Below are 22,705 nucleotides of genomic sequence, written 5' to 3'. Positions count from 1 at the left end.
TTTTTTTTTGTAGCAGGAAATCAAACACTGGATCTCATGCTTGCCAGGCAGGTGCTATGTTGCCGAGCTATATCCCTGACACCTGAATATCAAGGTTGATATTCAGGTGTCACTGAATATCAGCTAAACACTGTACTTCATTTCACTTCAGTATAAATACAGGAAGTCAAAGGGAAGTAGTGATGGTGGTGGAAAAGGTACATTTGGCAATCAGTGGGCAGAGGTTCAAGAGAAAACAGATCAGAGCAGAAGTGTCTTATGTGAGAAAAAGCATACCATAATTCCAACCAAGTAGTTCTGTTTCTCTGATAAAGAGGTAACAGAGTTTTGGGATGGGACAGATTTAGTTCAAATCTTGGCTCTGCCAATGTCTTTCAATTCTTTTTTTTTGGTCTTTTTCCTTTTTATTGGTACCAGGGATCGAACTCACGACTGCCTGCTTGGAAGGCAGGCACTTATGCCGCTGAGCTAAATCCCCAGCCCCCTGACTTTCAATTCTTGGGAAAGCTGTTTCTACATTTTTCAGTCTTGATTTCTTACATTCTAAAATAGAGGTCTGCTACTGGCACCTTCAGATGGCTAGATGGGTATACAGATTAAATGGGGTGACACAGTAACACACCTGGCATATGATGGATACTAACACAATGTCAGTTCCTTTTTCTTATCCCCCTTTTTCTTCTGGTTTTACCTCTTATCTTCCAACTATTCCCAACCTTTTCAAGTCCAGTTTCTTGGCATGGCAAGTTTCTGAGAAGTCTTCTAATGTGCCTCTAAGTGGTCTACTTTAACCTAACAGGCAGACACAGAAAAGGATCCTAGAAGGACAGGCTGGAGGATAGCCTGCTTTGTAGACTTTAGCAGAAATGTATCTAAAGCTGTGGTTAGAATGGCTGACCTAGCTTTTTTTTTTTTTTTTTGCAGGACCAGGGCTTTAGTCAAGGGGAACTCTTACCATTGAGTTACATCTGAAGCTCTTTTTTATTTTTGAGACAGGGCCTTGTGAACTTGCCAGTCTGGCCTCAAACTTGCAGTCTTCTTGCTTTAGCCTCCCAAATAGCTGAGATCACAAGTTTATCACCATGCTCAGCTTGGCTCCGCCCTCCCCCCTTTTTTGGTGCCAGGGATCTAACTCATGTCCTTGGGCTTGCCAGGCAAGCCCTTGTGCTACTGAGTTAAATCCTAGGCCCCCTGTCTCACTTTTTAATAGGAACTTTTAATGCATACATTGGAAAAATGTCTGCCTGTTTACCTCCTTTTTAAAGGCTAAAAACTGTTACATACATAAACCACAATCTCTGAATCACCTCCTCATCCTGTTTCTGCAACCAAGGAAGCTATCATTCATGGTGACATCATGTTTAGGGGCCAGGAAAACAATGCTGATGTCACAAGAAAGCAAAATTGCTAAATGTATAACAAGGGAGGACAGAGGTGGTTTACAAACCACAGACAAAGTCTAATCCACCATCTATAATTTGAAAGTTGGATCATGCTAATCTGGGTGGAAACACACCTACTTCCTTTTCTGATAAGCAATAATTTAGTTCTCACACCTGCAAAATAGAAAATAATGAGCTATGTTTTAAATACAGTACAGTACTGAATTATCAAAGCGGAGGGAAGGGGAGCTAGGCCACTAGGATACAAATGGATTCAAAACCCTCTTCCCGCAATACACTTGGCCAAACCTCTAGGAATCAGTGACTTTTCTGCCATAGGGTGAGAGAAAAATCCTTTTTCCATCAAACAGAAGTAGCCTTCCCCGCCCAGCCATGCGTAAGATTGTCATATTTAGGTCATTTACTGGGAGGTCAATAAAATCAGACGACTCATGTCATCAATGACTAAGCATGGCTCAGTATCTCTTCTGCCCATTTCAGTAGTCCATGTTTGGATTTTTTTGGTTCTACTGGACTTCAGTCAGCATGGGGAGAGCAGGACGATACCAAGGCTAAAAGTAATATGAAGGGGCGAAAATGCTATTTTAGCTGTACAGCTAGCATTCTGAGCAAAACATGCAGAAAGCCACATTATTACCTTTCGGCGGACGGTGCACCGGTGACACATCCACTCCCCAGGAGGCAACATCTCTTCACTCAGTGGAGGGTTACTATACGGGAAAGACAAAGGCAACACTCGGTAACTAACCCTTTCATAGTACTTTTTGAGACAGGGTCTCGCTATGTAGTTCACAGGCCTTGAACTCACTGTGTAGCCAAGGCTGGCTTCAAACTCGGTAATCCTCCTGCCTCAGCTTCCTGAGTCCTGGGATTACAAGCATATGCCACCACATCCTGTAGGAACTAGCCCTTTAGTGGATCATGAAAAAGCCTATGTAGGCCTGGCACAAGCTCCTAAACTTCTAAACTCCTGTTTTGATCATTCCTGCAGCACTGTGTTCTTACAGCTTTCAAAATGCTACATGCATGGTTTACAATCACTTAAGGAGCAAACATTCGTTCTCATACTTTAGAAATTAGAGACGCAACTCCAGTTGTTAACACTAGGCTTATAGTACAAGGGACTTATACAAGGGTACAAGGGACTTGTTTGGCACCTGAAGAATCAATTAAACCGCATTATCATGCCAATAAAATCAGCAAAAAAAGGTCTGCCACACTTCTTTATCCTCCCTCCCCTCTTCCTTGCAGGCTGAGCTTACACTGGCAATCCTCCTGCCTCAGTCTCCCACGGTATTGGGACTGCAGCCATGTACCACTTTGCTCAGATATACTCATGCTCCTTCATTAGCCGTTCAAAGCCTTGTCACACAGTCTCATTCCATCTTTCTGGTCCTCCTTCTGGTACTCTTCCCTCTAGTCGAACTGATGGCCTGCTATTTCTCCCAGTGGAATGGTCTTACTCTCGGAAAGTTTTGTCTAGCATGGGGCAGCAAACCTATGGCACACAAACAGGCTGTCTGTATCACTGAAAGCTCTAAAAGATTCACTATCACACTGGTCTATCAGAACTCTATTCATCCGTTAAGAGCTGCCTCAATTAGCCAGTAGGTGGTTTCAAGACAAGTGCAAATTCTGTTCTACCTTCTAATTCAGAGATAGTCCTTTTTCCTGCTCTTATAGTGGGCTTGGCCTGAGGCTTGTTTTGGCCAATACAATGCAGCATATATGATATTTGTACCTTTCAAGTCTGGGCCTTAAAAGATCTGCAGATTCTACTTTTATATGCTTGGTTGGTTCCATCTCAGAGCCTTGTTATCATGCTGTGAGAAGCCATATGTATATTTGAGGTGATCTAAACAACTTCAATGAACACCACATCAGGCAGCACTAACTACTGTTATGTGGAAGTTGACGTACTGCAGGAAGATTGGAAGTCTGAGCTCTGGGCAACTTAGTGAGAGACCCCATCTCAAAGTAAAATGTAAGAAAAAAATTGAATGTAGGGGTGAGGTTGTAGCTAGTGAGTCATCATGGATGTACCAGCCAATCCAGTTTCTAAGTAGTTCTAGTGAATAGCATATGGAACAGAAAACCATTCAGCTGAGCCTAGTCAACCCTCTGAATTGTGAGATAAAAACTAGTTTCTGTTTCAAACCACAGTTTTGGATTAGCTGTTAGGCAGTGACAGAAAACCAGACACAGATCCTCTGTGAACTCTTTCCAGATTACTCATATACACTGCAGCTCTTGCTTCACAGATTAGTCTTCTTTTAGCACTTATGCTTTGCCTTGTGTAACAGTTCTCATTTTTGTTTTTGTTAGCAGGATCAAGACAATGCTTATATCTCTTCCCTCTTTATATTTCTGTAAGTAGAGGTTGTATACACAGCTGTTACTTGGGAACTTAAGCCTGAAAGCCAGAGCTGTGTAGGGCTAGGCTTCATGGATCTCCGGTCACTGATGTCCAGTATTATATTAAAAGTCATGTAGAGCTGAGGATTTAGCTCAGCAGCACAAGTGTCTATCTGGCAAGTGCGAGGCTGTGAGTTCAAATCCCCGGCACAAAAAAAAAAAAAAAAAAAAAGGTCATGTGAGCTGGGTGTCACGGTATACTCTTGTAATCCCAGCATTCAGGAGGCTGAGGCAGGAGTATGGTTGCAAATTTGACACCAGCCTGAGCTACAAAATGAGTTCAAGGCCATCCTGAATTGCACAGCAAGACCCTGTCTCAAAAAGACAAAAGCCATGTGACACCTGATTAAATCCTTAGAAGCACATGTTGTACTGCCTATACTACTATGGTCCTCAAAGTGTGGTCCCCAGTGTAGAAATCCAGCAGCAGCATCTGGGAATTTATTAGAAATGAGAATTCTGACGGGGGGGGGGGGGGGAGAAATGAGAATTCTGCAGGTCATGCTGTGCATACCTATAATCTCAACACTCATTGAGGCAGGAGGATCACTGGGAGTTCGAGGCCAGCCTGGGCTATATCGTGAGAACCTGTTCTAAAAAAAAAAAAGCAAAATTTTGAGGCCATATCAGCTCTAACAAATCACAAATTCTAGCAGTGGGGCTTAGCAATTTGTGTGTGTGTGTGTGTGTGTGTGTGTGTGTGTGTGAGATTTTTTGAGACGGGGTCTTACTATGCAGTTCAGGCTGGCCTTGAGCTCGTTTTGTAGCCCAGGCTGGTCTCAAACTCGCAAGATCCTCCCACCTCAGCTTCCCAGAGTGCTGGAATTACAGGTGCGAGTGAGCCACCACACCCGGCTGGGGTTAGCAATTTGTATTGAACAAGTCTTCAAGGTGATTCTGCTAAACATCAAAGTCTGAAAACCACTGCTCTACAGGACTAAGGCTATATTTATGCTTAAGAAATTTCTATTTCTCATTCTTTGGAGCCAACTGCTTAGAATGGTAAGAAATTTTCTTCAAAGAATGTGAGAAATAGTAACGATGATGACAACAACAAAAAAACTTTATATTCCTACATATAAAACTCTATTTTTGGGCCAGAGATTTAGCTCAGTGGCACAAGCGCCTTCCTGGCAGGTGTGAAGTGAAGTGAGTTTGATCCTTGGTACTAGAAAAAACAAAAAACAAAAAAGAAAAAAAAAAAAAAAGCTCTCCCCTTGAGCCCTGATCATGTGTGTCAGATGTTCACCAAGGATTCACAGTTCATCGCTTCCTTTCCTCCCTGTTTCCTTACTGGAATCTCAGGAGGATGCTTATGAGGAAGTGGAAAACTGGAGATACACTGGCTTGTGGGACAGTTCTCCAATCCCTGGAGGACTACAGGTGAATGTCACCATTAAAGCCTTCCCTAGATTTCTCCAGTAATTTCTGCAACAGGCCACATCCAAACTAATGAAATGCAAGCATATCATCTGGATGGGCCCACAGACTTCGTTATGCTTCAGCAACTACCATATTAAAATTAACCCTGAAAGCTGTCACTTCTTTCTGATTTTGTTTTTCATCATTTTTTATCTGACTGCTGGCACTGTACCAAGACACCCCCCATCAAATATGAAAAGCAGAGAAGGGCAAGACAAGGTAGAGGTTCAGAGCTTTCACCAATATGTAAGTAGTCTTAACCATCCTCTGTTTCTCTCAATCTTTTCCAATCTCCCTGATAGAATGGTTTCCCTAAAACATGATTTTTTGTTTTGTCTTTTTGAGACAGAGTTTCACTATGCAGTTCACAGTGGCCTGAACTTACTTTGTAGCCCAGGCTGGTCTTGAACTCAGTGACCCTCTTGCCTCATCCTCAGCAGTACTGGGATTACAGGCATGTGCCACCATGCCTAGCTTAAATGCAATTCTGATGATGTACTTCCCTGATTTAAAAGCCCCTTAATAATACCCTCCCCCATTGATTATAAGTTAAAAAGTTCAAGCTCCTCAGTGTTTTAGCAAAGACCCTTGTGGCCAGAACTCGGCCTCTTTCTCTACCTCCATAAACTTGCTGGTTTATTAACACAGCTCTTACTGTTTTTCATCTGTGTCGCTGCTTACTCTAGTGCCACAACCTATGAGCACACATTCCCCATTCCTCTACCTGGAGAACACCTTTCTCTTGCGACTCAAGTTAAGAGTTCTCTCCAGAAAGCTTTCTCTGACGATCCTAATTTCTCTTAGTACTTCCATGTCAGCCAAACGTGAATTATCTTTTCTGTGCTTATCTGTACCCTCACACCCTATACAATGCCTGGCAGAGAGTAAGTACTTAACAAAGCTTTAGAGAATTGGGAAATCTGAAATAGGTTCTAGGAAATGAATTTACCACTCCAAAGACGTGAGGCAGAAACATAATTGGGCAGGCACTTGTTTCAGTGGTTAAATCACATATGATATAGGTTTTCTAAGACACAAAACACGAAGGAGACATGGGAGTCAAAGTCTATACCTGCAAACTGAACTTCATACTGTGCATCTCACCCTTATTCATCCTCTCCCATCTCATTTCTTTTCTGGAATTGAACCTACAACCTCACATATGTTAGGCAAAGGCTTTATCACTGAGTTACACCCCAGTTTAATCTTTTTCAGAAAATTTTGTTTTAAATCTTGTTTCTTTCTTAATGCGGGGATAAAAACCCTTCAAATGTGTATTAAACGGCTCTCAAGAACAGCATCTTGAAAAAAACAGAACAGCATCTTGTTTATTCCTAAAGTACTTTTTTAGGGGGTGGGGGGCTTTGGGATGCTTTGGGACTGAATCCAGGGCCTTGTACATGTTCTGGAAGTGCTCTACTGTTAGTCTACCTTCCTGGCCCTTCTAAAATTTATTTATTTTTTTGGTACTGGGAATCGAGTTCAGGACCTTGGACTTACCAGGCAGGTGCTGTGCTGCTGAGCTGCATCTCCAGCTCCCCTTTTAAAAATTTATTTCTGAAATAAGGTCTTGCTAAAGTCCTCAGGCTGTCCTTGAACTTGAGATCCTTTTGTCTCAACCTCCTGAGTAGTAGGATTACAGGCAAGCAGCAACATGGCCAGCTTTGAAAATTTTTAAAAAATATTTTTGTGGAATGGGGGACCAAACCCACAGGCACCCTATCACTAAGCTACATACGCAGTCCCTTTTTCCCTTTCTTGAGACAAGGTCTTGCTATGCGGGCCAGGCTTGCTTAGAATTTACTATGTAGCTGAGGCTGGTCTTAAACTTAGTGATCCTGTTGCTCTAGCCTCCCAAGTATGAGATTACAGGCATGCACTATCACATCCAGCTCCCAATCCTTTTTTTAAAAAATTTTTTTATTTCTTAGTTTGAGACTAGGTCTGCTCTAAGCAATTCCTTTTAAGATCTTTAAAAGGCAGCTTTCAACTCAAACTTTTAGGGAAAAAGAATTCATGAAATCACTTCACAAGATGACTGTCACTGGAGTAAGCTCATGAACCAATTACAAAAGAGGCTGTTTGTTCCATACCAGAAGCGCTGCTCACAGGGAAAGGGTTCCAGGAGGAAGGGCACTGTATAGTTTCAGCACGCTCATGTGCTGGTCACTCTGAGGACTTTTCTACTTCAGTTATCCATCCATCTCAAAGCTTCTCTTGAGAATGGTGTCCCATAGTCTTAAGAGTGCAGCTCTTAAACAGTTCTATGCATGCTAGTGCCTTTAAGTAACAATATCTTTGTACCCCCCCCCCCGCCATCAAAACCTCCAACCAACCAACCAACCAACCACCAACCAACCAAAAAAACCAAGGCTCCAACTGGGCATGGTGTAATCTTAGCATTCTGGTACGCTAAGACAGAAAGATAACAAGTTTAACTCCAGCCTGGGCAACTTGGCAATTTAGTGATAACTTGTCTCAAAAGAAAAAAAAAAAGTTGGGGATGTAGCTCATTGTGAAGGCCCTGTGTTCACCCCAGTACTGCAAAAACAAAACAAAACCATGAACAAAAAACCCAAGGTTTTGCCAAGTTAAAAGTCAAGATAACACCCAAAATGTGTAATTGTCATTGTACAAAAGAGAGGAAAAGAAAGTACTCTAAACGATATAACTGGGGCTGGGGATTTAGCTCAGCGGCATAAGCACCTGCCTTGAAAGCAGGCAGTCGTGAGTTCAATCCCCGGTACTGATAAAAAGGAAAAAGACAAAAAAAAAAAAAAAAAAAAAAAAAAAACCCCACCAAAAAAAACGATATAACTGCATGTATATTTAAATGTATAAGATAGATAACGATATTACTGAGTTTTGTTGGATCATTGAACAGAACTATTTGCAGTCTCATTGTTTGAATGTCCACTTTATATGCTTTAATTTTGTAACTTGAACAAATATTTCTAAGATGACAATATGCAATCTATTAACTAGTGATTTCCTACTGTTTATTTTGTATAACTTGTACCCTTTTACTGTTTTTATTTTCTTTTTCTCCTTAAATAAAATTTAAAAAAAAAAGTCAAGATAACGCTGAGTTTATTCTATCAGTCTCAGCTGTTCAGCAGTCAAGACTATGAAAACAATATGATGAGCCACCTTCCCTGTGAAGACATCAATATACTTCCTAATTACTGAACCCTAGAAATAGCAGAGTGGTAACTTCATCTTCTATCAAGTATGCTACAGTTTGCAAAGCACTTTAACAGATGCCCTTATTTGATATTCACTACCACACTGTCAGATAATTCTTATTCTCATCATGTAGGTGGGGAAACTGACTCATTTAAAGCCACGGAGCTGGAAGGTAGCAGAATCAGAATTGAAGTCAATGTCTCTCTCTTTCTCTCTCTTTTTGAGAGTCTCACTATACCATTCTGGCTGGCCTTGAGCTTACTTTGTAGCCCAGGCTTGTCTCCAACTTGCAAAGATCCACCTGCCTCAGTCTCCTGAGTACTAGGATTACCAGCATGCGCCACCACGCCCAGCTTGTCTCTTATTTCTTTAAAAAGAAATTTTTTTTTGGGGGGGGGGCAGGGTCTTGCTATGTAGTTCAGGCTGGCCTGGAATACATGGCTATCTACCTGCCTCAGGTTCCTGAGTTCTGGGATTATAGGTGTATGTGATGGTTCTTTTAAATCTTGAGACCAAGGTGTTTTTTAAGAGCCTTTAGTGGTTCCCTTGTTTCTGTGGAACACAGTGGAATACAAGCAGGGTACCTTTAATAATATCGAGGCAGAGCATTTTCTTCTGTATCAGTCAATACAGTATTTATTGAGTTCCTACTCCTTATTGATTAATGTGCTAGACTGGACTGTGAACACAAAGCAAACAGTTGGTCTTCGGCATCCCATCAAAACCATCACCCTGGAGAGAGGACTGAAGCCATTCATCCACCCAAACATTCCCTGGAAGGTTGTGCTTCATGCTAGGCAATGTGCTAAGTGCTGGGATTTCAGACACAGTTCTTGCTTTCAGGAATCATAAGGTAGAGACAAAGTAAAAAGGGCACTTATTAATGAGATCATATATTATCAATTACAAACTGATTCTTTCCATATACTAAGACCCATGCGGGTCATTTGGCATTTCAAGGTAACCATGGTCTTTCCCCTATTCTCTTGTTGTAATTCCGAGTTATTCAGCAAACGGTAATTCAACAAGTGATCTTTTTATGGATGGGGTGGGGTGGGAGGACACAAGGTCTCACCAAACAGTGCAGGTAGGCCTTAAACTCACAGGGATCCTCTTGCCTCAGCCTTCCGAGTACTGGGATAACAGGTGCATGCCATCACACATGGCAAGTGATCCTCTAAAAACAGGGAAGTTATTGTCTGTCTGTCTTTCTTTCGAGTTTCACACATGCTTAGAAAGTGCTCTACCACTGAGCTCCTTCCCCAGTGCCAATGACAGGAAAGTTAAAGAGTCTCATTCACTGAGTACAGGAGAAAGCCAGTTTCAGAAGCTTTTTTTTTTTTCAGGCTGTATACTGAATTTGGAGCCTACAGCATATTAGGTAAACAGCCTATCACTGAGCCTCACCCCCAGCCACCTTTTTGTTTTCATTTTGAGACAAGATCTCACTAAATTGCCCAGGTGGCCTTGAACTTATGATCCTCCTGCCTCAGCCTCCTAAGTGGCAGGGATTACACACATTACCACCATCTCTAGCTTTTTTCTGCATTTTCATATACTCTGTGACAAAGGGACAGTTCTGGGAATGGGAACATTTTCCCTGGAATGTATGTTTAAGTCAATCTAGGGGACAGTAAGTAGTGTTTAAGCCTTTAGCTTCTTTCTGTCTGTATCCTGGAAAGACAGGTCCTGGAGTAGTTGGCCCCTGCACTGGCTCATCTTGGAAAACTGGTAGCTTTTTAGCCATCACGTCAAGGTCCTCTATCTTCTGATTTCAAAAGAATCATGGCCTGCAGTAGGGTAAGACAGGCACTTTTCTCTACAGAGAGGAGAATGACCTGCGAACACAGAGTTCCTGCAGAGTATCTTCACTGGTGTGGTTAAGTTTCCTTCTAGATCATTTGTTAAAAAGCCCTGGTTTGCCATTCTTGGCCAGAAAGCAACTGTTCCCTGCTTTCCAACTCACTATTTTAATCACTACCTGAGATCTTAAAGAATTCTGTTAGCTATAATGTAGTTCATAATAATAAAGCTCAGAATCTTCAGAAATTTATACAATTTATATAATACAGTTGAATGATATGCTTGTTGGAATTTGGTGTGGCTTTCTGTGAGGCCGAAGAGGGCCCACAAACTTAGGAAGCTAGTCAAAACCACGTGTGGTGGTACACACCTATAAGCTTAGAATTCCCAGAGGCTGAAGCAGGAGGATCTTAAATTTGAGGACAACACAGGCAACTCAGCAAGATCGTGTCTCAAAACAAAATAAAATAAAATAAATGGAAGAAAGAAAAGAAACTGCTGAGCTGGGGATGTAGGTCAGTGTAGGGAGTGGGGGGATTTGATGAAGAGTATTAAAAAAAGATTTTCAGAACTAAAACTTCTTTTTTTTTGTCTTTTTCCTTTTTATCGGTACCGGGGATCGAACTCATGACTGCCTGCTTGCAAGGCAGGCGCTTATGCCGCTGAGCTAAATCCCCAGGCCCTAGAACTAAAACTTCTTAAAGACAGCCTCATCAGCATGACTGCAACATATCCAACTAGGCCGTCTCTACTTCTCACAACGGTGTCTACTTGTAGACTGGTCTATTTCTTGAGTCATATGGAGAAAACCACAAACATACTCCATAGCCTACTATAATGCTTTTTTAAAAAAAATTTATTTATTTGTTTATTGTTTTTTCATGTCAGATGGGCAATGTGCCGATGTCGTAATAAGGTTCAAAGGAGGCACATGTCATGCATGGAGCATGAAAACCCAATCATCACACTTTTGAACCTGAGGATCAGCCTACTATAATGCTTAAACTGACAGACCCCTTGGTGTCAGAGTAAAGCCTAGAACCTGATGATTTCAACTCACAGTCAAATCACAGAGTTCAATTTTAATTTAGAATGCCTCTTTCATTCACTAATAGGCTGTAGCTCACTACTGTAAGTGGAAGATATTGGTAGTTGTCATGGCTCTTGGCTCCCTAATTAAAAGGATCTATTTCAAGTCCCACACAAGTGTGGTTGATCTGTGTCTAACCTCGCTCAGCTCCCTCGCCTATTAATACATGTGAGTCTGCATAGCCTTAGCATTTACTTCAGATTTTGTCACCACCGGTGGGACCTGTTGCTCTATAGTGCTGTGTTAATTATCCATCCAGCACAAGCAGTTTTTCAGTATGGAACTGGAAGGGAGGAGGGGGAGGGGAATAAGAGAACAAAGGGAGGAGGGGAAAAGGTGGAGGGAGCCTTGAAGCAGCAAGGCTGCCTTTTATTTCAGAGACCTGTGCGTATGCATTTTACAACATGCAGTTAAAAATGGTGTTGAGCCATGGAACTTTTCTTTAAATATGTGAGATTACTGGTATGTGGCAGGCAATTGTTCATCTACATTACAAAACTTGAGTCAATGGCAGCCACAGACCGGGAAATCTCACTCAAACAAATTAAAACTGTGGGCATATATCTTAGTGCAAAAGGAAACAAGTGAATAAAAAAGAAGAGTACACACTCTGTTTTCTCTTCCTGAGCAACACAATAATGAAACACTTATGAGAACATTCCGCAAACGGTGCATCTGTGCATTATCTACCGAGAGCCTTGCGGGTTCTCCTCTGAAAGAGGTCAGTCACATGAACTGGTGGGGTCTCTCTCGTCAGAACCCATCCTTCTCCCTGAATCACAAGCTCTCCAGTCATTTATGGCAGTTTCGGTCAAAATAAAATATCAGAGAAAGAAAGCTGTGTCTCCACCATTAGCATTTGTTCCTGTCTTCTTTTGATGGGGGGAGGGAAGGCTCGTTGAGCAAGCAAACAATAGCACTGAGCACTTTTGACTCTTAATTTCACAGTTCACAGGTCTCACCTATTCATATGAGGTCCACTACTAGATAAAAACCCTCATTGTGCAAGACCAACAGCAAAAGACAATACAGTACACACTCAAAAAGGCCTACTCTCTCTCCTGTTGCCTTCGGCCATCTCAGAATACTGATACTAGTCAAAATGGGGAGGGAAGATGATTGCTAACAGAACCCAACCATGCTTTCATGCCTCTGTCTCAGGCAGCCATCTTGATCTCTATAGGGATCAGACCCTTTAGAAAAGAAGCCATGATGAGCCAGACATGGTGACGCACACCCATAATCCAGCCCTCGGAAAACTGAGACAGGGAGGATCATCATGAGTTTGAGGCCAGCCTGGGCTACAAAGCGAGCTCAAGGCTAGCCTGCATTGTATAACAAAACCCTGTTCCAAAAAAAAAAAAAAAAAAAAAAACAGCCATGGTGGCACATTGGGAGGCTGAGGCAGGAGAATTACAAGTTTGAGCCCAGCCTGGGAAACTTAACAAGACCCTATCTCGAAATAAAAATAATTTTAGGGCTGGGAATTTAGCTCAGTGGCATAAGCGCCTGCCTTGTAAGCGCATGGTCGTGAGTTCGATCCCCGATACCGATAAAAAAAAAAAAAAATTTAAGAGGAGGCTAGGATGTAGCTCAGTGTGAAGCCTCTGAGTTCAATCCTCAGTACCACCCAAAAAAGACTTTTGTAAACTAAAATAGATTAAAACAAACAAACAAACAAAAAAAAAAAAACTAAAATAGACTATTCCCTGGGAGAGCTACAATTGGGCAAATTTATTTATTTACTTATTGTCTTTTTCCTTTTTATTGGTACCGGGGATCGAACTCACGACTGCCTGCTTGCAAGGCAAGCGCTTATGCCGCTAAGCTAAATCCCCAGCCCCTGGTAAATTTATTTCTAAAAAATTTAAAACAACTTAAATTAACAGCTACACTAATATACTTACAGAGTATAGTTTTTTGAGGGGACAAAATTTAATAAAATTTAAATATCAACAGAAGCAGCAAACTTCCTCCTAACACTTGTGTGGGTATCAGCTTTCAGGGCAGATGACCAGATTGAAGCATACTGGAAAGACAAAAGCAGACAGTTCATGGGTGCCTGAACCTCAATCCTTTACTCTTCTTTATCTGAGCTACTGACTCCAATATAGCTAATGCCACAAATAAGAAGTACAAGGATTGCTGCTTTTTTCATGCAAAGCCTAAGTGGCAGTGTTGACAAGGAAACCAATGTAGTGCCAGGCCATGACAAATGTCTCATTGAGAAACTCAGCTAGTCGCATCACTCCCATAGGCATACAATCCTTTCAAACTAGCTGCCTGTGCCCCCAAATTTTACTGCCTTCTATGTAGAGCTGGCTTGTGGCATCCTTCCAACAAAGACCACCTGGAGAAGTGCTACCAGTTAGCACAAGGAAAGAAGGAAGGAGGAAGGGAATACGCCAACAGTGTACCACGTGTTTGCCCTGGTTGTTCTACAAGCTGAGCCTAGTACCACAGGGCCTGATTGATTACTGGCCCGGTTTGCCTCTTGTGATCCTGGCTTCTCAGCAATAGAAGATAGGCTACATGTATACAAGAGGTTCACTCATTCACTTAATGAAAGATGTTGAAGATTACCTACTTGGGAAAAGGGCCAACATTTTTATCTCAGTAGTCATTTTCTATACTTCCTAGGGAAGGAAGAACCAACAACTGCAATAGTGTATTCCCAAGACTCTCAGAGGTATGGAAAATTATTGGCAACTGCAAGGAAATTGCCATGTCACTTTTTTTTTTTTTTTTTTTTTTTTAAGTTCTGGGCATTGATCGTAGGCAAACAGTCGACTAGAGCTATACCTATGTCCTCAGGCCATGTTCTTCTTAAAGACACAACTCATGAAATTGGGCCAGTTTACACATATTCAATCTAAAACTATAAATAAGGTTGGTGTGGTGGCACACACCTGTAATTCCAGCATTCGGGAGGCTGAGGCAGAAGGACCATTGCAAGTTCAAGGCCAGCCTGAACTACATAGTGAGACCTTGTCTCAAAACAAAGATAAATACAATAAAATAAAATTCTATAAAGTATTAGAAAATGAAAAGCACTAACAATACCTTTATTTAAAACTTAACTAAATCTAGAGAACAAGTTTCTATCTAAACTACTCAGTTGCTTTCACTGAAGAGTCTGTTTCATTTACCTTTCCTCTTGACAAAAGTCTATCAAGAAAGGTGACTGATTTATATTATTTGTGCCATAAGAGTATAAAGCTCGTTCCCTCCTCCTCTTACCCTTACTCTCTCCCAACCCCCAGTTCTACATGAACTTCAAAGTTCCCCACCCTAAAGGGCTGGAGTAATCTGGGCACACTGTCAAACCGTGCTGTTGTGGTTTGATGCCATAGCTAAGTGCTGGCTTGGGCTTCCCAAGCCTTACAGTTATATCTCCAGTGACCTATTTAGGAGCTGAACATAATTCTCGGAGATAAAGAACCATGATTTCCCCCCTTGGCACACTTTTCTCTTAGACAGATCCTAAGCAAAGAATGATCACCTTAAAGGTTTACATGTATGCACAACAACAGTAACAAAGTAAATCTCTTTAAGAAATGAAGCATGCATGTGAGCCTTGGATGTGAGTTATCTGTTGCAGCTTAAATAAACTGCAGACACCTTTCTTAACACACAGCTTACTTCAACACCAATAAACCACAGCCTACAAAGATGTCTGATGCTAGACAATTTGGTGTTTCCTTTGGCATGATAGTTTTGGTAAGTTAGAAGGGGTAGGGCTAGGCAAAATTCTGAGGACCACAGAGAGACAAATCAAACAAAAATGATAAGGCAAAATAATGTTAAAAAAAGTCAAAACAAGCAATGGAATTTCCCTACATTTAAGATGATGCTTTCAAAAAGTGGCAAGCAAAATCAAGTCAGACACATTTAGTGAGATTAATAAAGTAAAATGTTCATAATATATTCTAATAACTGGTGACAAATGAAAAAGTTCACTATACAATTTCCCACTGTTTTCAAAGCTTTGTTTAAACTTGAGAATCAGCAAACTCTAGCTGATGGTTCAGTGAATGTGGGAATTAAAAAAGTTCCCAGCTCATCACAGGAGCTGGGGGTTGATGGGAAGAAAAGCAATGGCAGGTCCATAGTGCCAGATTTCATAATGCATGGGCGTAGATAAACTCAAAAGTTTTGGGTATATGTTAGCTTCTTTGCTTAGTATGAATGCAGACAGGAGAAAGCTATGCAACATCTCTTGGACAGTCATAGTTGAATAAAAACCTGCAAGTGGGCTTGTGTTGCCATAACAGAGTTTTACATGGAACTCAGGCCTCCTGTGATTGTAAGGCTCCCCCATCCCTGCCTGGCCTAGCTAGAGGTAGTCTTTGGGCTAAAATCAAATTCTGTTAAAATCAAATCCTGCTAAAAGTCCTCTCTTGCACTCAAGCTTATTTCAAAGAGTCTCATGCAGACCCCAGATCAATAGAAAAACACCAATGTGCTAGTTCTGGTGTGGAGTTTCTCCTTGCCCTGTTGCTCTTTGTGTCTTTCGTGCTGTCAAAACTGGGAAACATTTCCTCGGAGGCAGCCTGCATAATTTGCCAGAAAATGAGAAGGGCAAAAACAAAACACCAAAGTGATCAATATATAGGGAAGCAAATACAATTAGAGGGAAAGAAATGGTTACTTTGTGTTTGTACAGATTAAGGTATCATTCCGTTGGAATAACTGAGATAGCATTTCTGTAGCTCCATGCCTCTCATCTGTAATACCATTAGGTAATACGCAGCAAATGAGAATGGGGGACGGCCTCTTCACTTTCACATAATTCAGTGAGCATTTTATTCAGTGTAATGATAGCCAAAGGGAAGAAAAAATAGCTTTGAAAAAGCAAATCAAGTTTTTCATTACTATTACTGAGCTAGGGATATAGCCTAATTGCAGAATACATGCTTAGTACCCACAAGGCACTGGGTTCGATCTCCAGCACCAAAGGGAAAAAAAAAAAAAAAAGAAAAACAAGAGTTAAAAAGCTCTACATTACTTAGACTATAATCCCAGCACACCTATAATCCCAGCATTTGGGAGGCTGGGGCAGGAGGATTGCCCTGGGCTACCTGAGAGTTCAAGATCAGCCTGCACTACACTGTGAGACCCTGTCTCAAAAAAAAAAAAAAAAAAAAAAAGAAAGAAAGAAATTTGACTACTGCTCTATGCTCTATGTAGCAGTCCAGTTTCTTCTTGCTGATAGTTCAAAAAAAAGCAGTGAGGGGCTAGGGATTTAGCTCAGTGGCATAAGCGCCTGCCTTGCAAGCAGGCAGTCATGAGTTCGATCCCCGGTACCGATAAAAAAGAAAAAAAAAGCAGTGATTCCTCTTTTATGAGCGTCTATTATATTTCTTAGCTTTTGCCTCCTGCACCAAGGTGCTAAAACCCCATCTCTGTTCTCATTTTTGTTGAGACCTGGATTTAGAAATAACCTTAGGCTTAAAGGATGGGGATTTTGATATTTGGAAATATTAGGCAGAAAAAAGAGTCAACTGCTCATTCTTGTTTTTGTTTTTTTGAGACAGTGTCTCACTACAGAGTGCTGGCTGGTTTTAAACTCACTTTGTAGCTCAGGCTGGCCTTGAACTCACAGTGATTCTTCTTGCCTCACCTTCTGGAGTGCTGGGATTACAGGCATGCGCCACCATGCCCGTCAACTTCTCATTCTTAATTGCTTTCGAGTCACGGGATAAGCAGTGAGCTCATGACCTGTGCATGCATCCATGGCATAGTGACAAATCTGCAATACTAAAGTGCCTTTTTAAAATTTGGTCTAGAACTTGTATCCAATACAATGTACTCTTTCAGGAAACTTGCAAGGAGGCAGCCATACTCCCCTTCTGTGTCTCTTGGGAGGCTGATATTATGCAAAGGTGCTCTTCTGAGTATAGCAATGCAGCTGGCCATGTTGTATTCCTGGAGCCTCAAAGTCAAAGGAGCCTTGTGGAAAGTGGGAGACACAGGTGCCTGTGCTGCATTACCAGAGCGAGGGCCACGAGAAGCCCAAAGAGAATATTTCACCAGGGTACTTACTTATTTAATCACACATCCAGGAATTGTGTATGTGTTTAGGGTGGGACAAAAAAGTTCAGAGATGAATTTCAACAATCTTATCAATAATCTGAAGCATACAACATTCAGCTTCGTCTATTTTTTATTACTTCTCACTTGTAGGAGAAAAGATGTACCTATTTCCTTCTTGTTTTTGAGATAGGGTCTCACTATGTAGTACAGGGTGGTCCCAAATTCATGGTGATCCTCCTACCTCAGCTCTGCGTGCTCGGATTAGAGGCATATACTACAACACCTGGCCAAAATGTACCTATTTTTGTTAAAGGTAAGACATTTGCATTTCTAGGTAGCAAAAATCCTCTGGGGAATATCAAAGCTGACTTTCTTTTTATAGCTATATAAAACCTAAGGTAAATATTCTCTATACTACTTACTACTATCAAGGTTTACATAAAGATACATATAAACAGGTAAACATGCTGCAGTGTATAAATTACTTTATCTTTGTTAACCAGATTCAAAAGACAGCACATTAGTTGATCTGAAGTTATTTCTACTCCAAGCTGTTACCAATCAAACCAAGGCAATTAAATTCTCCTTCTCGGGTCAGGGATGTAACTCGGCGGTAGAATACTTGTCTAGAATGCATATGTTTTGGGTTTGATTTTCAGCTCTGCAAAAACAAGGAACCCTAAAATTTGTTTTCTTAAAGTAGAGGCCTCCAAGTGTAAGAAGTGCCTGAAGACAGACTTTTCTACTATGGCTACTGCCTGCTGGGTGGGCATCCTGTCCAAAGGCAGTGGTGGTTCTTTTAGTATATACTTCCTCTTCACTTCCAGACTTAAGACTTTTTTTTGGCTAGAAAGATTCACCCAGATAAGTTGAAACACTAACATGTCAAACCATACTGTAGGGGCTGGGGATTTAGCTCAGCGGCATAAACACCTGCCTTGTAAGCAGGCGGTTGTGAGTTCGATCCCCAGTACCAATAAAAAAGAAAAAGAAAAAGACAAAAACAACAACAACAACAAAAACAAAACAAAAAAACCCATACTGTAAGGTGCTCCTCATAGACATGCACCATCTTTACTAGATCCCATAGAAGAAACTATTTACTCATACATAATATAGGCATACCTATGAAACTGTATATATTAAGTCAACTATATTTTCTATGTAAGAGTTAAAAAAATAGGGAGAGTGTAAAAGGAAATCCGCTCATAAATTATATATATCTGACAAGGTATTTATATCTATAGTTTTTTAACCAATCAATAATTTAAAAAACTTAACTAAAAAAATGGAGGATCTGAATACACATTCCTTCCCCCAAAAAATACAAAGAACCAATAAACATTTGAAAAGATGTTTAATATCATTAGCCCTCAAGTAAACACAAATCAAAACACAATGAGGTCTCACTTCATGCCTATTAGGTTAGCTTTAATCAAGACAGACAACAAGTATTACAGATGTGGAGAAAACGAAACCCTCACACACTGCTAGTGGAAAAGTAAAATGATATAACCTTTTTATTTTGGGTACTGGGAATCAAACTCAGGACTTTGTGCTTGCTAGGCAGGCGCTGTGCCACTGAGCTGTATCCCCAGCCTGCCACTTTGGAAAAAGCCCGGCAATTCATCCCGTAAGTTAAATATAAGAGTTACCATACAACCCAGCAATACCACCACTATGTACACATCCAAGAAAAATGAAAACTAGTGTCCACACAAAAACCTTCCTCCAAATATTCACAGCATTATTGTTTCATATATTATTCCACTGACCCATCAACTGATGGGTAAATGGATAAACAGAGTTGGTACACCCATACCATGGAATATTGTTCAGCTGTGAAAAGGAATGACTAATAACTGCTAAAAAGCCCCTCTGAGCAATTTCACAAATCATCTGTATCTCAACAGAGGTTAACAAAGGTCAATTTTATTCAACACACTATAGTGACTACTACTACTTGAATCCTCATTCAGTTCAAATTCAAGACAATTTATTGGACATTCCTCTAATGTGATTTTTTTGGGGGAGAGGGAAGATACAGAATCTCACTATGTAGCTAAGACTGGCCTCACTCTTGAGTGGTAGGATTACAGGCATGCACCACCATCTGAGGCTTTAAACCAACAAACAACTCTTGGGGCCCTGCATGGTAGTGCAACTGCTCAGAAGGCCACAATCCTGGTACAGTATATGGGTGCCTGAGGTACGGGTATTGCCAAATTCAAAGCCAGCCTAGGCAATTTAAAGAGACCTTGTCTCAAAATATAACAGTGCTGGGTGTGGCAGCACAACCTATGATCCCAGTTCTTGGGAAGCTAAGGCAGGAGAATCGCCACAAATTCAAAGCCAGCCTGAACTATAGTGAGACTCTGTCTCAAAACTGCCCCCTAGCAAATAAAAAATAGTAGGGCTGGAGTTTTAGCTCAGTGGTCTAAGTGCCTGCCTGGCAAGCACAAGGACTCAAGTTCAATCCCCATTAAACAAAACAAAACAAAACAAAACAAAACAAAACAAAACAAAACACAAAAAACCTATATTGCAAAAACAAAAAAAACAAAACACAATTTCTGAAGGCAGAGAATTTAAAACAGATCAATAAGGTTTTTTGTGTGCGTGTGTGTGGTTTCGGGTTTTTTTTTGGGAGTGGGGGTGGGGGGTACATGGGATCGAACTCATGACGTTGTGCTGGCCAGGCAGGCGCTTATACTACTGAGCTAAACCTCTGGCCCTAAAACAAACCAATATGAATTTTATTCTTAGATTTAAAAGAAAGCAGTATACTCAAATACATATTTTGCACATTTACACCTCTAAAAACACACAAGTCGGGGCTGGGGATTTAGCTCAGCGGCATAAGCACCTGCCTTGCAAGCAGGCTGTTGTGAGTTCGATCCCTGGCACCGATAAAAACCAAAAAAGACAAAAAAAAAAAAAAAAAAAAAAAACACACACACAAAAAACAAAAAAACACACACACAAGTCATTTACAAAGGCCAAAATCTACTAATTAATGGTAGAGCCCATTTGAGAGCCTTAAGGAGCAGCAGGAGATTGATGAGATTATAACTGCACCCTATCTTTCACTGAGTATGTTAAGTAACTTTGGGACAGGACCCAAATCAAAAATTTCTCACAATGGTATCACTGAATATTTGCATGAAATAACATAAAAACTGCCACCTTTTAGGAGTATTACTTCCTTTTCAACATTTACTATTTCTCATATTTTCTTTCTCTGCTTAAGCCACTTGGGACCACAAACATACCCAATCTATTTTTTGAAGGTAAGTCTATGTTGCCCTGGTTGTCTTACAGTTCCTTGGCTCAAGTGATCCTCTCCTGCCTCAGCCTCTGGAGTAGCCAGGCCAACAGGCTTGTGCATGGCTGTATTCAAATATATACAATGTATAAATATTTGGTTGATTTTGAGACAGTGTCTTACTATATAGCCCAAGCTGGCCTGGAATTTTTCATCCTCTTGCCTCAGCCTTCTGAGTGTTGGGATTATAGGTGTGTGCCACCATGCAGTTTCTTTATTCTTTAAAACACTCTTCTTATAAGAATTAGCACCACATTTAATTTAAGAAGTATGTGACTATCTGAGTGTGGTGCCTGTGATCCTAACACTATGGGAGGCTAAGGTAAGAGATGGCAAGTTTCAGCCCAGCATGGGCAACTTGAATGATTCAGCAAGATCAAGGATCTAAACAAAGGGAAAAAGAAGAAAAAGAAAAGGAATGGTGGGTGATGTAGCTTAGTGGGAAGGTCCTGGTTCAACTGCAATAGTAGAGGAAAAAAAGGTATACCATTTCAAAACAGTCCTGCAAGGTGCTAGGGATAGAGCTCAGCGGTATGATGCCTGCCTGGCAAGTTCGAAGTCCTGAATTTGGTTCCTGACCAAAACAAATAAACAAAAACAATACTGCACACCTAAAACAAGACAAAACAACACTTATTGCACACCTAGATTCCAATGGAATATAGCAAATGCAAAACAAATAAGCCTTCCAAGTGCCAAGATTGCAGTCATGTGCTGCCACATTTATTGTATGATCATTTTACTACTATTGAGCAGGGTGAGGAAAGGTTTCAGACATTTCACTCCCAATTCTTTAGCACCAGGCTTCTAAACATTTATAATGTGAAAACAGAGTCATAAGATGTTAAGTACGTGTGTTTTAATCCATTGTGCCTGATATTAGTCTAATGAGGAGCTAAGCACACAAAAAAATCACCTTCTTACAAGTTCAAACAGCAAAGACTTCCTGTAGAAAATCTACTTGCTGCTATTCTATGTGTGAAACCTTTGTCATGACTCACTGAAAATTAAATATGCAAAACTCCAAGCTGAGCTTAGTTTTGCCTGTGCACAGAGACCTTTTTACTCTCATTCTTCGAAAACCTCATTTTGGATCTTGCTGCCAACACCAGAGAGAGGAAAGCCGGCCAACAATTCCAAATATAACATGCGGAGGCAAATGCTACAGAAATCTGTCTGACGGGAAGGGACCATGCTGAGGTCTGCTAGGGTAGATGTACTTCTCAATCAGACTGTTTTGGTTGTCTGTTTAAAGAAAGATGCCATGAGAAAGCCATGAGGAGATACCAGTTTTCTGTCAGCCTCATTACTGATGCCCTGTAGTAGCCTATCAGTGACAACAATCTTTCCCCTCTCAAACAAAAAGACAGACTACTAAATATCCACCCAGCATTCTACCTTTTTTTTTGGTCTTTTTGGGACAGTTTCACTATGCAGTTCAGATTGGCTTTGAATTCACTTTGTAGCCCAGGCTGGCTTTGAACTCATGGCAATCTTCCTGCCTCAGCCTCCCGAGTGCTAGGATTACAAGTATATGCTACCACACCTGCCAGTTCTATTTTAATTCTTCAGTGAGATTATGATACTAAGCAGAGGACAATTCATTCCCTAATCCAGAGAGTCATAATGGAAAACCAGGAAATAGGAATTCCTCCCATCTAATGAGGAATAGGTGATGTTCCTCATAACTGCACTGGACTGGACAATTAAAACAGCTTATTTGACCAGGCACTTCCTTTAGTAGTTTATCTTAGAAAAATCCCGTGGCTAATGACTATGTCACTAAACCTAGGAGATAAAGTCTGCCTCCGAGTCACTTTTGGAACGTTTTACTAGACATTTCACAATGAACTGGCAAGGAACATGAAAGACTGAGGACTTGTGTCACAGAACTTTGAATGGAGAAATATAACAGCACTATAATTACAGCATTTCTTTTTTGGTACCAGGGATTGAACTTGCAACCTTGTGCTTGCAGGGCAGGTACTTACATCACTGAGCTAAACCCCAGTCCTTAATTACAGC

General features: G+C 40.9%; 1 protein-coding gene and 1 non-coding gene across 5 annotated transcripts in view; both read right to left on the bottom strand.

Annotated features, from left to right (window-relative positions):
- The window catches only part of Phf12 (PHD finger protein 12), a 45,068-nt gene that overhangs the window by 18,380 nt on the left and 3,983 nt on the right, over nucleotides 1–22,705 (bottom strand). For all 4 annotated transcript variants that reach the window (XR_010048221.1, XR_010048222.1, XM_063251150.1 and 1 more), the window contains exon 3: nucleotides 2,041–2,113. Coding sequence is in view for 2 of the 4 variants with exons in the window: in XM_063251150.1 (XP_063107220.1) it covers nucleotides 2,041–2,113 (73 nt within the window). In the remaining 2 variants the exon portion in view is untranslated. The remainder of the gene's footprint in view (nucleotides 1–2,040; nucleotides 2,114–22,705) is intronic.
- On the bottom strand, nucleotides 11,112–11,213 carry LOC111756793 (small nucleolar RNA U13). The gene has a single exon (XR_002791209.1). It is a non-coding gene; the product is annotated as a small nucleolar RNA U13 (small nucleolar RNA).

Source organism: Cavia porcellus, unplaced genomic scaffold (genome assembly GCF_034190915.1).
Source record: "Cavia porcellus strain 051 isolate PalLab524CR breed Dunkin Hartley unplaced genomic scaffold, mCavPor4.1 scaffold_6, whole genome shotgun sequence".
NCBI classification, from domain to species: Eukaryota; Metazoa; Chordata; class Mammalia; order Rodentia; family Caviidae; genus Cavia; species Cavia porcellus.
Note: the sequence above shows the minus strand (reverse complement) of the source record. Positions and strands in the feature narration are given on the sequence as shown.